This window comes from Chlamydomonas reinhardtii, chromosome 17, assembly GCF_000002595.2.
Source record: "Chlamydomonas reinhardtii strain CC-503 cw92 mt+ chromosome 17, whole genome shotgun sequence".
Classification (NCBI taxonomy): Eukaryota; Viridiplantae; Chlorophyta; class Chlorophyceae; order Chlamydomonadales; family Chlamydomonadaceae; genus Chlamydomonas; species Chlamydomonas reinhardtii.
Window position 1 is genome coordinate 6292694 of NC_057020.1, and position 18172 is coordinate 6310865.

Consider the following 18172-nt stretch of genomic DNA (forward strand, 5'->3'; position numbering starts at 1 on the left):
AAATGCCGAGGAAAGGGGTCCGCGCTGGTGGATGCATTTCACTCTGTGGCCACTGAGAATTAGCAAAATAATGGTGCAACAAAAGGATATCACGCATTCTGACAGGCCGGCGTTCGAGCTAAATTCAAGTTGACGCGAGGAGACAGCCTTGCCGGACGGCCAATTCGAAGGGAACTTTTGATATCTATAGTCATTCTGGCTCCGGATACAAAGACGTGGCTGCCCATAAAACACGCGGGGAGCAAGGATGGACGAGGAGGAGCAAGGCAGTCGTCGCCCGCGCCGAGCAGCTGCTGCGGCCGCACACGACCTGTTCATGGCTGCAGCATTTGACGATGATGAGGACGATTACGTACCTGAGAGCGAGCCCAAGCGGGGGCGGGGCAGAGGCCGTGGTCGGGGGCGGGGCCGTGGCCGTGGCCGGGGCCGAAGCTCTGCAGAGGCCGCCGCTGAAGACGACGAGGACTACGCCTACGGCTACCAGCCTGCAACAGCGTCGGCGCCTAAGCGCAAGGCTGATTTGAACGAGGAAGATATGAGCGCAGCGGCAGCACACGGTGGCGTTGACGGGCGCAACACGTCGCAGCTTGCGGCGCTACAGCATGCGCAGTGGGCGCAGCGACAGGCTGCGCAGCATCAGGCGCAACAGGCATCCATGTTGGGCGGAGTGGGCACATTTGGCGGCAGTGGAGTGGTGGGGCAGCCAGTGTCGGGGATTGGCGCTCAGAGCGACGTGGCGGTGTCTCTTGGCCTGGCGCAGGGCCTGCAGATGCTGCACGCTCTGCAAGCCCAACAGCAACAGCAGCAACAGCAGCAACAGCTGCGTCAACAACAAGCTTTATTGCAACAACAACAGCAGCAGCAGCAACCTCAGCACCAATACGGACTTGCCTTGCAGCAGCAGCAACAACAGCAGCAGCAACATAATCTGCTTCAACAGGCGCAATTGCTTCAACAGCAGCGCCTGCAGCAGCAGGAGCTCCAACACCAACAGCAGCTGCAGCTCCAGCAGCACCACTTGCAGCACCAGCAGCAACTGCTTCAGCAGCAACAGCAGCAGCACCGACAGCAGCACCACCAGGAGCTGATGATGCGGCAGCTGCAGCAGCAACAGCAGCAGCAGCAACAGCAGCAGCTGCAGCAACGGCATGCGGGTGCCGGTCACCAGCACCACTACGTGACCGGTGCAGCCACGGCGGGCGTGAACGGGGTCGTGTATGCGCCGGATGGCGGTGACTTGGCTGCTGCAGCGGCTGCGCCTCCCCGCAAACGCGGCCGGCCACCGGCGGCCGCGGCCGGCGCGGAGGCCGGGGGCCAGCTGCAGCCAGGACCGGGCAGTAGGTTCTTTCCCAGAGACGCGCAGGTGCGTAAAGTTTGGAAGGGCTGCCGATTCAATAGCGGTGCTGGACGCGCTGAAGCGGGTCGCACGTGTCTTGTAGATATGGATGCTCATCTTGCCCCGGTGCGCTGTGTCGTGCAGGAGGAGGTCCGCCGGTTCCTGCTGCTGCTGGTGGCGCCACACGAGGCGCGGCACCGGGACCCGGAGACGTTCTCCCAGGTGAGGCGCCTGGCAAATGGCTTTTTTCATAGGGTGTGATTGTTTGGGCCCAGTAGCGCACCTCCCGGTGCGCGCGGTACGCGGCTTGACACGGCTTCTCATGTGCTAAATGCGCCCTACAGCCTGTCCGTAACTGGGCGCGCAAGCTGGACGTGCCGCTGCATGAGCTGGTTCCATCAGAAGTGGGGCTGGACTGGAGCGGTGAGTACCGTACACAGGGGGCGCTTGTGGACGGGATCGCGTGCGGTGCTGTGGATGCCCTTCATGCGATCCTGCTCATGGCTGGCCTGTATTCACTATAAGCACTGGTGTGGCACCCGTGCAGGTCCCATGAAGAAGCTGGAGCTGGCGGTGTACAAGAACGTGGAAGACCTGTGCGCCGACCTGCAGGTGTGGTGGCCCGCGAGCATTCGAGAAATGGCGCCGACACTGTGCATGCGTATGCGTGTGTGAGAGATGGCATTGACCTTCCTGTTGATGGGGGCTGGCTGGCATGCTGGGATCAATTGAAGGCCTCCTAATGTTGCCATTGCTGACGCCTCTCCACATGCGTATCACCTTTGGCAGCGGAACTCCTTTCCTCGCCTACCACCCCATCAGTGGTTGGCGTACACCCACACTCATCCGCGGGGCCCGACCCGCCTGCACAGGACCCTCTGGACACGGCCATCACGGTGCAGGTGGCGGCCATGGGCAACGGCCTGGCGCGCTTCAGCAGCGGCAACATGGGAGCGGCGGCGGCCGCGGCCGTGGCGGAGGGCGGGCAGCTGGGCGCCCCCGCCGACGACCCCGCCTCGGCGGCGCTGCTGGCTTCGCGGCGCGCCCGGCAGCTCAACACCATGAAGACCACTTTCCTCGCCGGTGAGTTGAGGGCTGCTGCTGGCTGGGTGGGCTAGGTTGTTGTGGCTTGCGGCTTGTGCGCTTCCGGAATGGGCTGTGCTTCGAAGCTTCGGTATCGTATCATGCGTTCACACTCCGTCCGCACGTGTCCTCACCCGCAGAGCTGCTGGCGGCCATTGACGACCTGGTGTACCGCCGCATGGACGAGATGAAGCAGGTGCGCGAGCGCCGCCGAGTGAACCGCGGCGGGTTACGGCGGTAGCTGCCATGTCCTACTGCTGGCGGGGGCAGCCCGCTCTCCTGACTTGCTTTCCTGCCCACGGCTACCGTTCGTAACGATGCCTGGATTGAGTCTCCGCCGTGTCGCTCATTCTTCCGCAGGTGGCTGCTCGCGAGAACGCGGAGCGCTACGCCGCGGCGCTGGCTGAGCTGCCGCCCGAGCTGTGCGGCATCCCCGAGGCGGTGCGCGGCCAGCCACTGCCGGCCTCAGTGCAGGCCAACCGGGAGCCCTACTTTTCCGTCACGCCCTGGCGCAAGGACCCATTCCCGCCACGGTGCGTCCTTGGATACACGGTGCAGGGATCACACGTACCTGTCTGGTAAAGCGTCGAAACCGCGAGGCCCTTCACTTTTTTTAGCTTGTCGTACCTTCTCTGATGCCATGAATACTAAATCCAGCAAACGAGGACGTGCCGGCCCCCGCCCCACCGCCGCAGGGCCTACGAGACTCTCACCTCGTACGCCATCCGCTCCACGGTGCCCTCTGAGTGCGCCGTGCTCAAGGCCAAGTTGCGCACGCGGCGGCAGGACGGCGCGGCGGAGCACTTCAGTGTGGAGCACGGCAAGGAGCTGGGGCTGGAGGCGTGGTGAGTGGTGGTGCGTGGCGTGGCAGGGCCTGAGTGGAGGAGGGCGGGCGGCTAGGGTAGGGTAGAGATTGCGCTGATAGCGGGTTTACGCACTGTGCCAAGCCTTGTGTCTCGTTGTTGTGCACCGACTCTGACGCCAGTCGTACAACGGAAAGGTATGCGGAGCCCGCTCAATGATCTCCCTTCCCGCCCCTCCCTTTGCAGCAAGGAGAAGGAGGCGGCGTTGGCGGCGGCCGTGCGGGCTCGGCGCGCGCTCAAGCTCGGCGAGCAGGTGGTGGAGGTGGACTGCTGGGGCATGGACTGCTACACGCGCAGGAACATATTCGACGGTGAGGGGAACGAAGGCGAGGGGCTCTTGATGCCGAAGCCGTAGTTTGTGCCGGACGTGTTGGCCGTGTCTGTTGACATCCCTTTTTGGGTCTGCATCTACTAGGCCCACTAGAAGTGATTGCGGCTGCCGTTGTGGACATGTGGCTGCAGCCGTGCGCGAGAGCGGCGCCTTCGTGCACTGCCGCATGGACACCGAGGCCAAGCCCGAGCCCGCCGACGGTGATGCCAAGCCGGAGGTCAAGGTGGACGCCGGTGCAGCCGAGGCCGGCGCGGTGGAGCCGGGCATACCGTCAGTGAAGGCGGAGCCAGACGCGGCCGCTGCGGCTGGGGCGGCGGGTGCGGGCGCAGTAGCAGACGCCAGCCAGAGCCAGGCCCTGACTCAGAGCCAGCTGCTGAGCCAAACGCAGGGCGCCAGTCGCGGCGCCACACCGTCGGCCTCGGGTCTCACTGGTGAGCAGCTGAAGCGCGAGGCCACGCCCTCGGAGGCGGGCGTAACAGAGAACACGGGAGCCGCGGGCGACGACGCAATGGAGGACGACGGCACCCGCGACGACGAGGCGATTGCGGCGGCACTTGCGGCGGAGGATGCGGACAGCGCGGAGGTCAGCGCGCGGCCAAAGCGGAGAGGTGGGCGGCCGCGGCAGAAGTTTGGTGTCGGGGACGACAAGGGGGCGGGCCCATCAGCGCCGCCTCCGCCTCCGCCTCCCTCGTGTGATCCCGGCGAGGCCGACGCGATCAACGACTGGATCGACAAGCGCGTGCTCATCGGCGCCATCAGCAAGGTGGGCGGGCGGCTGAGACCGGAAGCAGCGGGTGCGGGTGTCGGCGACGGAAATCACACCGTTTTCTGGTGCTCGGAGCTCCACACCTGGTTATGGCTTAGCAGAAAGCAGACAGTACTGGCCACCTACCTACTGCAAGCACGACTCCGCATCACACGGGCCGCTGCCTCCCCTCACATTCCTGCACAGGGCGCGGAGGGCTGGAACCTGCTCAAGGTACTGGAGACCGTGGCGGCGGAGGCAGCGGAGCGCGGCGACGCGCCCTGCGCGCAGGCGGCAGAGGCGGTCATTGCACGGCTGCGGCAGGTGTGCGGGGCCTGAAGGGCTGCAGGGCTGCGGGGCCGTGGCGCAGGCGTGCCGCACGGCTGCCTCATACCCAGACAGCGGGCCCGGCGCAGCAAGGCGGGCCCGGCGCAGCTGCTCTCGGTCGCTGGTTGTGGCGTTGTCACGTGGTCTGTTGAGTTTGCAAGCCCAGACCTCATACTTACATAATAAATGGCTGTTCAGTTCGTCTTCTCCGCGCACTTTGACAGATCGGCTGGAACTACTTCCGGCTGCACCCCAAGGGCCGCGGCGTCATCTGCCGGGTGCCGGGCGGCCTGGAGCCCTTCACCTTTGTTGAGGAGTACCTGGGCGAGCTGCACAGCCCCTGGCGCTGGTTCGAGATACAGGTAGGGGCGTGTGCGCGGTGTGCCCACACCCAGCGGGCGCGGGAGACAGACAGGTCGTGGGTGGGGTGAGAGCTGAGGCGCATGGACCGCAGCAGTCACCTGCAGTCCTTGTACCCATGGGCCATGGTTGCAGCTGATCCGCAGTGCGCAGATCACCTCCAACTGCGCGTGTTGCCACAAAACCCGCGCATGTTGCCCATGGACCCCTCCACCTTGAATGCACGGTAACCCGGCCTTCCCCTCCCCCCTTTGCAGGACGCGATCAAGAAGCTGACCCAGCAGGAGCTGCCCGACTTTTACAACATCACTCTGGAGCGGCCGCGCGACGACCCGGACGGATACGACGTGCTGTTCGTGGAGGCGGCCTTCATGGTACGTGTGTGCGTGTACATATGCATGGGCGGGGAGGGGGGGCTTTTTTGGGGGGGGGCTTTGCGGTGCAGAGCTTGGGTGCCAGCGATGGAGTGGTGCATCGGCCCTGTGAAGCCGAGTTGAATCCATGTATGTGGCTGGTGGATAAGATGGATCGCTGCTTTGTGCCATGTGCACAGCCCCGGTCAGCCACTCCTCCTTAGTGCAACCCTGCACCATTACAAGATCGCCGTCGTAGCATAAGTAGTCATGGCTGCAAGCCCCCTCACCCACATCCACCCTGCAACCTCCGCCCACCACTACTGGACGTCGGCACTTCATACTTATGATTTAATCACTCCGTTCTTCACATGATCGGCTACCCCCCCCCCCCCATAGGCGTCGTTCGCCAGCCGCATGAGCCACTCGTGCACGCCCAACTGCGCGGCAGTGGTGGTGTCCGTCAACGGCCGCCTAACTATCGCCATGTACACCAAGCGTCGCATCGAGGCCGGTGAGTGGTGTGACAGGGGAGCCGGGCTTTACATGCGCTACTCCAACAGCACCGCGTGGGTCCCCCCCCCGCCTCGGCACGCTGCCGCCGTCGCTGAAATGCGCCTCCTGCCCGCAGGCGAGGAGCTGACATTTGACTACCGCAGTGTGACGGAGAGCGAGAAGGAGTACCGCGAAGCCATCTGCCTGTGCGGCACGCGCTCCTGCCGCGGTTCCTACCTCTACTACAGCGGCAGTGACGCCTTCACGCAGGTGCGGCAGGCGTGGCGCGCCTGGGGCCCTGGGGGCTTGCGCCTGTCGCGGTGCAACGCCAGGCAGTTGTGTATCGTGCAGCATTTGCTGTAGATGTGTTGCAAGCGCTGCTTCTTGCTTTTAGCTGCATTGTGGTGCCCTCATGTTCTGCCCATCCTGCCTCTGGCCGTTCCTTGTGGATCACACACCATCCAACCCGCCCACCCCACCCCACGGCACCCCAATCCATTCCAACCTACCTACGTGCAGGTGATGGAGGAGAAACACAACTTCCTGCACCGGCAGGTCCTGCTGCTGCGGGCCTCTGCGGAGGACCTGACGGAGGACGACCACACGCGCCTGCGCGCACACGCCATTGGGCCCACCAGCCTTGGAGACGGCTCGCCCGGCAACAACAGGTGCGCAGGCTAGGCTGCTGCAGCTCGGGCAGTCAGCGGTGGGCGGGTGAGGGGAGCGTGTGGGCGCGGCGCATGCACCTTGCGATGCAGGTGAAGGCGCGGTGCGAAGGCGTACGCTGCACGCCGGCTTTTTTAGGCTTCATTCCTACAAGGCTGCACGTCCCGCACCCCACTCATTCTTGCGGGACCCGTACCTGAAACCAACCTCTACCTACCCCCGGCATGCTCGCTACCGCCCTTTGAGCTGCCTCTCCGCATGCATGCAATCACCCACGCACGCATTCACCCCCTGCCGCCCCCGCCCCGCCTCCGGGAAACGCCAACCCTCACTCGTCAGGGCTCCGGACTGGCTGGTGAAGTGGGCGGCGCTGGTGCTCCAGTACGTGGAGCTGGAGAAGCGCGAGCTGCCCAGCTTTCTGCTCAAGCTGCCGCCGCACTTGGGCCGGTTCACGCTCGAGACCGCAGCCATAGAGGCGCAGGTGCGCAAGCGACAGCGGAAGGGGCCCCTGGGGGGCCTAGTAAATACCAGACCAAACTATCGTACTGCGCTTCAAAGACGCACTCCCAGAAGGTTTATCACGGCTGGAGATAATATTTTGGGGTTTTACGTTTTACCAAGCGCGGCGCAGCCGCGCCAGAGTAATTCTACTTGTTATGGACGCGGTCCAGTGCAGGGTTTTGCCAGTTGATGGGTCCACACATTAACGCAAGTACAACTCAGTCCTTACACGGACCTTCAGCATAAAGCCCGTTTCGGCCTGAATCCTTGCCTCAACCATCATAACCCTGCCCCCCGGCAGTTGCCCCTGCCATTGCCGGCGAAATGCGCGCGCCCCGGTTGGGTCCAACACGCACACGCTCACAGATGTCCGCGCTCCGCAGCCGTCCGCCGCAACCATGCATGGAACGACTTGAATCCTGTCCGTTCACCCTCCGGCTCAGCAGTTTTATAAGGTCCATAGGGCCGAATATATTTTCCTTTTTCCCACCTGAGCCTCCATAATTTCCGAATATTTTATACTTTTTATTGTTGAGACTTCCATAATTACGAAAGACACGCGCAGTACGGTAAACCCAACCAAGACAAACTGGCGGAGCACAGGCAGAGGCGACAGTGGGGCGGAGGGGGGATGTTGCAGACGGTTTTAGTATGGCAAAATCAGAGAGCAGGGGGAGGGGCAGTGGGCACCGATATCGTCACAATGGACATGACGAGGCCTTGCAGCTGGTTTGGGGCATGGGGTGAGGGCCTGCTTGTCACTTTGTTGTACGCATTCATCTCCGCCGCGCTGGTCATGTGAAAAGAAGGGAAGGGCTACATCGGACCGGTATTCTACCGGCACCGTACGTTTTGCGTAATCACCGCACACCCCCTAAAACGGTGTCTTTTCTCCACCGCCCATCAGAGCCCCAAGGGCATTTACCCCGCCGCCCACCCAGCCTAGGTGCTGCGCGGTGCAGTGCTGTACGCTGCACTGGCACCGTGTACCCGTTAAGGCACCCCTTGTGGGTTGATGTGGTATCCCGCCAGTATCTAGCTATTCACGCAGCCGAGGGCATTTGGACGATTTGCATAAACGCGCCATGCCCTGCTCTGCCATGACAGGCCATTGCGGAGAACCGGGTGCACCAGATCGTGATCACGCTGGACAAGGTGAAGCATGTGCTGAGGCAGCCCGGCCAGCTCCAGGTGAGCCGGCCGCGCGCAGCAGGGAAGTGTTGTGACGTCGAAACTGCGTGGGCGCATATTACCATACGTGCATGGCGTACCTACCGCATGTTACGCGTAGACAGGTGCACGAGAGAGCTGAGAGCTTGCACTGGGTCCTTTCATCTAGCCCATGCCTTGACGTTGCCCGCACGGCCATCTCTGCGCAGACGCCGCCGATGCGCCTGCTGACGGATGCCGAGGTTACCTCCTACTTGTGGACCGGTGTAGACTCGATTGCAAAGCGCGCGCTTCGGGTGAGTGGCTGCCGCGAACTGAAGGCGACATCATGGCCAGCACAACACGGCCCATTGCTTCGCTTGATGATTGGTTCTACCATGTCAACCGTGGATGTCAACACGCCCCGCTCTTGCTCATATGTAGTTGTGGCCCATCCGTCCTTCCAGCCCTGCGCCTGCCGCTCACGCCGCCTCCCACTTGCCACCCCTCCCGTCTACCCTCCACCCAGGCCGCGGCCCCCAACCTGGCGCCCACGCACAGCCTGGTGGTGCAGCGGCTGTACGAGGTGCTCAACGGCAGCCGCGCCGCCGCCACCGCAGCCGCCGCCAACGCCTCGGAGGAGCTGGACGCCGGCGACGACGACGACGGCTCGCAGCCGCGCAGGAAGGCGGGCGGCCGCAAGGGCGGAAAGGGCGGAAAGAAGGGCGCGCGCTCTGGCGGCGGTGATGACGACCCGGACGTGTCCAGTGGCGACATTGAGGAGGAGGACGGCGACGAGGACGAGGACGAGGACGCGCCGCGCCGCGGGCCCGGCCGGCGGGTTGGGCCGGGCAGCAAGGCGGCGGGGCAGCCGGGCGGCGCGGTGGACGAGTCGCTGCCGCTGGACCTGCTGTCGTTCGTGCACGGGCCGGACGGCAGCAAGGCGCCCAAGCTGGCGAGCATCATCAATGTGGTCGCGCGACAGGTGCGCCAGGGCGTGGCAGGGGCGAGGGGGGGGGGGTGTCAATGAGTGTGGGGACGTACAGCGCTTGGTGCGGTCGGCGTGCGGCAAGGGTAGGCTGAGGCTCGTCCTGGGGGAGACATCTATGTGTTACAATTGCTTGCTGAACGGCCCTTGCCGCCACGCTGGCGTTTTCTTGCGTCGGGGCAACCAACTGTGCGTGGCCTTACTTTTCATCGCCGCTGCCGCCGCACCTCCGCCGCCACCTCCAGGCCAACACGGCGGACGAGGCGCGCGCCAACCTGCTGGAGCTTGAGGCGGCGCTGCGGGCGGTAGACACGGAGGACGCGGCGGCGCAGCTGGCCACGGCGGGTGTGCACACGGGTGCGGCGGACATGCTCCACCTGTACGCGTGCACGCGTATGTGGTTCACGGCCGAGCGCGGCTACAAGGGTAAGGCGGGGGCGAGCGGTTGCGGCGTCCTGGGCCTTATAAACATCTAAGCCCCGCCGCCGTCAAGGCCGCATAGAAAAAACATGCCTGGAGGCAGTTCCAGCGTTTGCAAGACTGTCGTTGGCTTGTGCGCTGCGATTGTGCCACCTGCTATGATCAGGCTATCCATCCCTGCAGGCTTCGCCTCGCCGCCCATCGAGCTGCACGAGGAGATGGTCAAGCTCCACCGTGTCAAGCTCACAGGCGGGGAGGGGCTGCTAAGCAGCGGTGGCGGCGGGAGGGGGCGGGGTGCAGGCGGCCGTGGCCGCGGGCGCGGTCGTGGCCGGGGCCGCGGCGGCGCTGCTGCTGCTGCCGCTGCTGCTGCTGCAACGTCGATGGAAATGCAGATGGGCAGCGAGACGGAGATGGAGCTGGATGGAGCAGGCGAGGAGTCTGCTGCCGCTGCTGCCGGGCCAGGTATCATCACGCCGCCCACTGAGTTGCCTGCGCCGGCGACGGCCGGAGGTGCTGTCGCCGCCACGACAACCGACGCGCCGGCCGTGTCTGGCGAAGCAGCCATAGTTGCACCAGCCGAAGTCGCCCCTGCGCCTGGTGTGACGGCGACGGCGACGACGGCGGCGGGCTCTGGAGCGCCGGCGAATGCGGACGGCAGCAGCCCCTGCGCGCTGGTGTCGCCGCAAGTGGTGTCAGCGCGCAAGTGCACGGCTGTGAAGCTGGCGGACCCGTCCGTGCTGTGCAAGCGCTACGGCCCTTGGTTCATGTGGGGCCAGCTGAGCGGCTGGTACAAGCAGACTGTGTATGACCCCACCGCCTCGCTGAGCGCGGAGCGGCGTGGCACGCTGTCGCTGCCAGACATGGAGTCCTGCTACGGCACGCGCGCCAAGTACACCTACAAGGTGAGGCGGCATGGATGCAGTTGGGAATGTGGTGCGTGTTTTGGGCAAGGCAATAAGTACAACTAATGGGAGACGTCCTCGAAAACACTTTGGCCACCACTTCTGCTATCTGCTGTAACAGGATCGCGCCGCGGTGATCAAGCACATTGAGACGTCGCCAGATGCCATGTGGCGCACCTCTCTGCCGTTCTCGTTCCGCAACACAGCCAAGGTGTACGGCAGCCCCATGTTTGACCAGGTCAGTCGACTCAAGTTTGTTTGATGAGAGTTTGGTGTTCAACATTCGGAGCCTGGGCTTTTGGAAGCCCTTTCGTGCCCAACCAAGCGCCTGGGTATCCACCACCATTATCACCACAGGTCTACTATGCGGCCACTGGCGCCCCCCACATGAACCCAGTGCCGGAGCTGCTGCGGCACCTCAAGAGCGTCAAGACGCCTCTGTCAGAACACAAGAAGGGGCGGTAAGCGCACGTCTCCATGTCAAGGCGACTGAGTCAAGACCTTGGCGTGAGTGTTGTGACTGCCTTTCTCATGCTGACCTGTTAGTCTTAGGTCCCATGTGTATGGTTTAAGGCGGCAATTTATGTTGCATTTGTTTTTACTTGCAGGCAAAGTGCTGGTGGTAAGAAGAGCAAGTGAGCTGGAGTGGGAGTCCATCTGAGGAAAGGCCCAGCAGCTGCGGGCTGTGAACATATGGAGAATGCAGTTATGGGTGCTAAGGGATATAGTGGCTGCGCATTCTGGAAATAAGGGTGGCCGTGGTGGAGGCCCGGACGGTTGCATAGATGTTGCTTGGCCAAGGATAGCGGCATCTTATTTGTGACGGTTGCGAGGCAGCATCTTACTTGTGACAGTCGTGAGACGTGAGACGTGAAGCTGGTGTTCAGCGATTTGGGTGGGTGGGGGGGGGGGGGGTTGTCTGCAACCATTGGGCCACGGTAACGCCTCAAAACACGGGCTCGCTGTTAGCTGATAGAGGTTACATGTGGGATGACACTGCAGGGTTGCCAAGTACGCGACCCTCTCTCCATAATACGCGTATTGATACAGCGTACTAGGATTTCTAGTACAGTACGTTTAAATACGGTGCATAATACGCTGGGCCACGAAATCCGGGGGGAAAGCCGGTGCAAACACGACACGCATGCCCGCACCATGCCCGAATCGGTGTGAATTTGTATTTGCGCGGCCATAGTCTTCTAGCGGAATTTCCTTCAACTTATTATACTCATGTTGTTACAATAAAACACAGCTGCAGTGCGGAGAGCAGTATGATTCGCGGACATTCGAAGGACATCCTTTCCAGCACCCCTCGCGCCCCTCGCCCGCCACGGCGCTGCCACGGACCCCCCTGGTTTCCCCAGCACAACGTATTTTTCCAACGTACTAGCTGACGAGGGCAGCGTACAGTACGTAGTACATAGTACGCAGACTACGAACTACGCAAAAACCTGGATGACAGGCCTCTTCTCTTGCCCGCCCTGTCGGGGTTCTGGTCTGCGGGACCAGGCTCGCTGTCTTCGGGTCGTCTCTGTGCCCAGCAGAAGGGGGGGAGTGTGTCTGCCCCTGGTCTTGAGCATGTTACATGGCTTGAAGTCCATGCGGCCCCACTAACTTTTTTTTTGAGGCTTTATCCTTTAGAACTCCTGCTAGCGAATAGAGGTTACATGTGGGATGACAGCCACGGGCAAGCCAGGGCTCCATAAACGCACGAGACACGTACGCACACTCGAGGAGGGAACCTCGAATGACCCCCATGCTCCTCGCCTCACTAAAGGAGGGGAGGAACCCCGAGCAAGGCTCACCGCAAACGCTAGCGCTGCTCACCTAAGCCGCGGGTCGGCGTCAGACGGACTGCCACTTTGCAAAGTGCAACTCCTACCCCAAAACACCAGCACCAACAGGGCAGGGCCCTCACACTGTTGGGTGCAGCCCGAAGCTGCATCCTGTAGACGGCCTAGGGCCGTGCAAGTTCGCTGAACCACGAGGATCAGCCGGTCCGACCCACCAGACAGCACAAGCCACAGCGCCCGCAACCTAGCGCAGGCGGTGCAGGCACGCCCACCGCCCAACCAAGTCCACACAGCCTCGCAACACCCTAGCACAGCAGACAGCGCCAGCCAGCCTTCGCTTAGTCGGCCTGCGCCAGCCAGCCTTCGCTGGACTGCCTTCGCCAGACTGCATTCGCCAAGCAGGTCTCTCCACTGTGTAGATGCGCCCACAGCTCCAGCCGCCGCCGCCCGGAAGACGCCGGTCCTGGCTCCCGCCGCAGCGTGCCCCTGTTCACGCGCGGCGAGCCCGGCGCCACGTCAGGCCGCGGCAGCAGCCCACAGCAAGAGTCGCCAGCAGCTCCAATCGGCCCTCCGTTACCGAAAGAGCCGCTCAGCGACACGCCACTGCGAGCCCGGCAGCAGCGAGCGCCCCGCCAGAAGCATCGCGAAGCCATGAGGACGAGGTCGACCGGCGAGCAGGCGCGCCACCCACGCTAGGTCGCGAAGGCTCCACGGTGTGAAGTCATGATGTTCGGCAAAGAGTGCCAGAGCGGGGGCCGCTCGGCAGGACGGCGACGATGATGTCGCCGACTGAGTGGCGCGCCGCAGCCAGAGCAGCACTGACGCACTACAGCTGACCTAAGCAACGCCAGGGACGCCATGGAGGCGCCACAGGGGATGGGCGCGGCCACAAAGGCCGGCCAGGAACTACTACCGACAAGGAGGGTCAGGGCGCCGAGGCGCCCTAACGCAACCAAGCGGAGTAGAACGAGCTAGCCCAGTTCAACCTGGTGGACCCCTGGCCCAGCAAGCGCGCAGGTGCTACACGGCCCCCGCCACCCCGAAGCCCGCAAGCCCTGCACGCCTGGACCGGTGGTATGTCAGTGCGGCCGCCATGCCGTGGGTTAGTGATGTCGCCCGCATGTCCGGGGCGCCAGGGGATCACAACGGGGTGCTGCTTACCCTGTCGCTGCCAGACCTGCCGAGTGCGCACCGGGAGCAGTGGCGCTTCCCCACGTACTTGCTGTTCCATCCATCCCGCCCTACGCCGAGAGCTGAAACAGCGCCTGGTAGCGCACGTTGCCGCCCATCCCGTGAGCCCCTCAGGAGACAGCGCATGCATGCAGTGGGAGGCGGACAAGGGTTTCCTGCGCGAAGTCGCCACGGAGATCCACCATCAGCAATCACGGAAGGCATGGGACAGCCTTCATGACGTGGTGATTACTGCAGAGGTCGCCGCCGCCTTTGCCGACCAGCCCGGTGCCAGCGCAGTACAGCGCCAGGCAGCCGCTATGGCGAACCTGGCTGTGCGGGAGGTGCAGGACGCAGCGGCGACAGCCAGTCACAACGCCCGTGCAGCCCTGATGGAAGAGCATGGGGAGCGTGGCACACGCTGGTTCCATGGGTTGGCAGAGGAGCCAACAGCTGGCGCGCAGGAGCCCATCACGCACCTGATGGTGCCCGGGCAGCCGGAGCCGGTGCCACTCACAGCCGGCCATGTACAATAGCAGCAGCCCCAGCGGCCTATTCTGCGTGGAGCCAGTCTGCCAGGCGTCACAGCAGCAGCTCCTGGCGGCCATTGACAGGAGGGTTCCGGCGGACCTCCAGGCGGCGGCAGAAGGGCCCGACGATGGCGCCCTCAGCGCTGCTGAGCTGCTTGCAGCGCTGGGCAGCGCTGCCAACGGTAAAGCGCTGGGCTCGGATGGGCTGCCTTACAAGGTGTACAAGGTCTGCGGGACCAGGCTGTCTTCGGGTCTCTGTGCCCAGCAGTAGGGGGGTAGCGTGTCTGCCCCTGGTCAACTCTGTAAGGATGAAGCCTAAAAAAAAGTGTTTTGGGCGCTCTCACTCTGGGAAAAGGGGGGGGGGGAAATCCCCGGAAAAACAGGGGGTAGTTCCCCGGAAATATCTTCCCCGCCGTACGGTATGCTTTTCGAAGAAAGTAGGAGTTTGTACGGGGAAGTCCTTACGGGGAAGTTCTTACGGGAATAATAATAATAATAATAATAATAATAATAATAATCCCAACGCTGGCCCATAGGGCCTAGCATGTATTAACGGGGCAACGCCTTCGCTGATCATCTCTCAACCCAGTTCGAGAGAAGGCGGGAAGTCACCACGACCACCTTATCATTTTCCGGTCCTGCCCACCGGTGGGAGCGGGGTGGATTAAGCCCCTGGTGTCCTATCCATGTTCAGCTCGGATGATCTACTCTCACCGCTTTCGGTACCTGAGATCGGGGGATCAGGTAATGCCGACTGTCTCTGGCTCTGCACGCCAAACCCGGTAGTTCTCACTACCTCCCTTAATCGGGAATAGACACGACAATTGGTATCGAGACCTCTTTCTTGGGGGCCCGCTCTAGGGTCTTTCTTGCTTCCGCTGGCGTGCATGGCGAAGCGCGACTCTGGTACGCCCTGATTCTGCAGTTTTTCGCCTGCACTGCTTTCGTTTTTCCCTGTTTTCACTCTCTGCCTCTCGCAGAGAACCGCGCCGCGTCCCCCCCGCCTGGGAGGACGAAATCTCTCTGTACTTCTCGGACGAGGAGGCGCCTGCTGCTGAGGTGGACGCCCAGGGCGATACTGTCATCGCCGAGGCTGTGGAGGGCGCTGAGGACCTGCCTACCACCTCCACTAACTTCTCCATCCGGTGCAACCACTGCGGCCATTCTGTCGGCCTGAGCGTGACCGGTTGGTACAATGTCTCTGAACGTCAATAGGGAACCCCCTCCGCCTGGGACTGAGGGTTCCGATGGGGCTGGCGAGGGGACGGGACTGCCGGGGTCTTCGACTGTCATCGCGCAGCATGACACCACTACTTCTGGAGCAGCTTACCTTCTTGCCCAGCTTCAGCACACTCTGCAGCAATTTACTCTGTCTTTTGCTTCTTCGCTAGGGCTCTCTGCTGCTCCTACTGTTCCGCCCACTCGACTGACTCCCATTTTGCCTCCTCGCACACTTGCTGCCGACCTGGATGCAGCTGCTGTAGTCGACACTGGTGCTGCTGGAGGCGCCAACGAGGCTGCTGGAGGCTCTGCTGGACGCGCTGCGGCTGCTGGCGCTGGCGAGGCCGCTGAGGCGACCGCGCAGCTGGCCGCTGCCAACCTGAACGGCGATGCGTCTCCTCCGGTGGGTGGTAGCGTGCCTGGGGCCTCTGATGGCGAGCGTGACGGGGAGACTGGTTCCCGGGGAATTAAGGTGCCCATTTCGCCTCCCGAGCTGAACGTGGACGGTCTGAAGTCGCAACAGCAAATTCTGCGGGCTAGGGCGTTTCTGAGGGACCTTAAGCGCTACTTTGCTGTCGCTGAGTGGGGCAGCAAGGACGAGGCACGTTGCATCTACATCTCGGGTGCACTGAAGGGTTCTGCTAAGACCTGGTATGACGACTGGTCCCTGTCTGTGGGAGACTCGTTCACCTCTGATCAGCTTCTGCTAGCTATTAGGGACCGGTTTGCACCCGCTATCCTGACCCTGTCTGAAGAGGCCCGCAACAAACTGTCGATGCGGCGCTACGCCATGCGTGATAAGGAAGCGGTAGCTGCATACCTGACTCGCTTCAATGCACTAGTCGCTCCTATCCACGACATCACCCCATCTGAACGCATTTTCTGGTTCCGCACGGGTCTGACAGAGAAGTTGGCTGGCAAGTGTGCGCGGGACACTAACGGTCAGCCCTTCACCTCCTTTGACGCGCTGGTGCAGCATGCCCTGAATGCTGAATCTAAGAAGGCTGCTGGTGCCTTTGCTGCTGCATCCTCCCTCCGCCTGCACTACACACAGGCTACTGACGACGCCAACGTGGAGGAGGGCGAGGACGACCCCAACCCGGCTAAGCGGCAGAAGCGGTCTGACGGCGCTGGTCCGTCGGCTGCTGTGGCGGAGGTCGCTGATGGCTCTCTGCCCTGCCCGCCGCGCGCTTCCGAGGAGACCAAGTTCGGCGTCTCCGAGGAGACTCTGCAGGAGCGCAAGAAGGCCGGCGTGTGCTTTGTCTGCGGCAAGTCTGGCCACGGCGTGAAGGCGCACGTCGGGTACAGCGGTTGGACTAAGGTCGTGCGTAAGGGGGGCCCGGGTGGTCGCGGTGGCGGCCGCGGCAATGGTCAGGGTCGCGGTGGCAAGGGTGGCCGCGGCGGCGCTGCTGGCAAGTCGGGCAAGCCCGGCAAGTCGGGCCGCAACTAGGGGGTTGCCCAGGACGTATACGAGGGTGCTCCTGGGTGCGCTATCCTGTTGCGTAGGTTGCCCCACATCGCTCTAAAAGACACTCGAGCTTTACTCCCTGCTGCAGTGAAGCGCATTGAAGACGCTGTTGGTCGCAAGCTGACGTTTGATGGACAAGTACGGCGTGCTGGCTTCGGTGATGAGTGTAATCTTTATGAGGTGCCTCTGAACGTCCCTCTCTCGTCTCTGGGGTTGGGCGGGCACACTACGTTGTTTGTTCCCTCGTGCTTTTCTGAGCTTCAAGCGCAGGTCTCCCGTTTCAAGGCCTGCCAGACGCTGCGACCTGCTGATACCGCCGGCGTCTTCGTCATCCCTACCTACCTGTCCAAGGCCAAGCCGTGTCAGCTACTGCTGCAAGGGATGTCGAAAGCGGTGACGTTTGGGGCTGGGGAAGCGTTGTTTCAGGGGTTGACTTTGCAGAACCATCCTGTTGTGTTGCCTGCACTTGAGTCTAGCGTAGCTGTTTGGTACGCACCGCCCCTGCCTGTTAGCAACGCGAATTCTTCTCCTCATGTCTCTTCGTTGTATCTGACCGCATCCTCTGCTGTGCCGTCTGCTGCCGCTTCGACCGCAGGGCCTCTGCCTATCGTGCCTGCACGAGTTGGCGGCCTGCGCGTGTCTGTGCTCGCTGACACTGGAGCTAGTCACGACTTCGTCTCCAAGGCTCTGTGTGACCAGCTGGGACTCAAGTTGTCGATGGTGGTAAGCAGACCATTCTGGGCCGTGTAGCGTTGCGCGTAGCGTTCGGTTCTGCATTCCTTACGCTCCGTCCGTTCGTCCTGCCTACCTTCACTGATGCCGCGCAAATGATCATGGGTGCTAGTACTATGTTGCGCGAGGGGGTAGCTGTAGACATGGGTAAGCACGCTCTGGTGCTGCGAACGGCCAAGCGCACTGTTTCTGTACCGCTCCGGACCATAGGCTTGCATGCCCTGACTGTAGCGTCCGTTGCGATCGACCAACCCACTGAGAACCTGGCGTTGTCGGCCATTATTGCCATGGCTCTGCACGCCAAACCCGGTAGTTCTCACTACCTCCCTTAATCGGGAATAGACACGACACCGACGATGGCGCCCTCAGCGCTGCTGAGCTGCTTGCAGCGCTGGGCAGCGCTGCCAACGGTAAAGCGCTGGGCTCGGATGGGCTGCCTTACAAGGTGTACAAGGTCTGCGGGACCAGGCTGTCTTCGGGTCTCTGTGCCCAGCAGTAGGGGGGTAGCGTGTCTGCCCCTGGTCAACTCTGTAAGGATGAAGCCTAAAAATAAGTGTTTTGGGCGCTCTCACTCTGGGAAAAGGGGGGGGGAAATCCCGGGAAAAACAGGGGGTAGTTCCCCGGAAATATCTTCCCCGCCGTACTGTATGCTTTTCGAAGAAAGTAGGAGTTTGTACGGGGAAGTCCTTACGGGGAAGTTCTTACGGGAATAATAATAATAATAATAATAATAATAATA

General features: G+C 62.4%; 3 protein-coding genes across 4 annotated transcripts; 2 read left to right on the plus strand and 1 right to left on the minus strand.

The window, feature by feature from the left end:
* The first annotated feature begins 61 nt into the window (after window positions 1–61).
* CHLRE_17g742700v5 (uncharacterized protein) lies at window positions 62–11823 on the plus strand. 2 transcript variants are annotated; one of them, XM_043072678.1, is made up of 25 exons: window positions 62–1363; window positions 1481–1558; window positions 1681–1759; window positions 1884–1948; window positions 2209–2419; window positions 2560–2615; window positions 2780–2952; window positions 3115–3264; window positions 3469–3593; window positions 3745–4376; window positions 4566–4682; window positions 4910–5047; window positions 5303–5419; window positions 5798–5912; window positions 6030–6163; window positions 6413–6561; window positions 6899–7040; window positions 8168–8251; window positions 8440–8526; window positions 8739–9194; window positions 9443–9623; window positions 9801–10519; window positions 10641–10757; window positions 10877–11026; window positions 11128–11823. In XM_043072678.1, exons 1-24 carry the CDS (start codon window positions 248–250, stop codon window positions 10982–10984), a joined length of 5349 nt encoding a protein of 1782 aa, XP_042915137.1. In that variant the 5' UTR covers window positions 62–247; the 3' UTR covers window positions 10985–11026; window positions 11128–11823. The 2 variants fall into 2 exon arrangements, with proteins under 2 accessions (XP_042915137.1, XP_042915136.1); XM_043072677.1 differs by having other exon boundaries at window positions 10877–10980.
* A 347-nt stretch (window positions 11824–12170) lies between these two features.
* CHLRE_17g742750v5 (uncharacterized protein) lies at window positions 12171–13281 on the minus strand. Its single transcript, XM_043072679.1, has one exon. The coding sequence runs from the start codon at window positions 12963–12965 to the stop codon at window positions 12651–12653; it is 315 nt and encodes a 104-aa protein (XP_042915138.1). The 5' UTR covers window positions 12966–13281; the 3' UTR covers window positions 12171–12650.
* Window positions 13282–14821: 1540 nt separating this feature from the next.
* On the plus strand, window positions 14822–17979 carry CHLRE_17g742800v5 (uncharacterized protein). Its single transcript, XM_043072680.1, has one exon. It carries the CDS (start codon window positions 15208–15210, stop codon window positions 16681–16683), a length of 1476 nt encoding a protein of 491 aa, XP_042915139.1. The 5' UTR covers window positions 14822–15207; the 3' UTR covers window positions 16684–17979.
* Window positions 17980–18172: the final 193 nt, after the last annotated feature.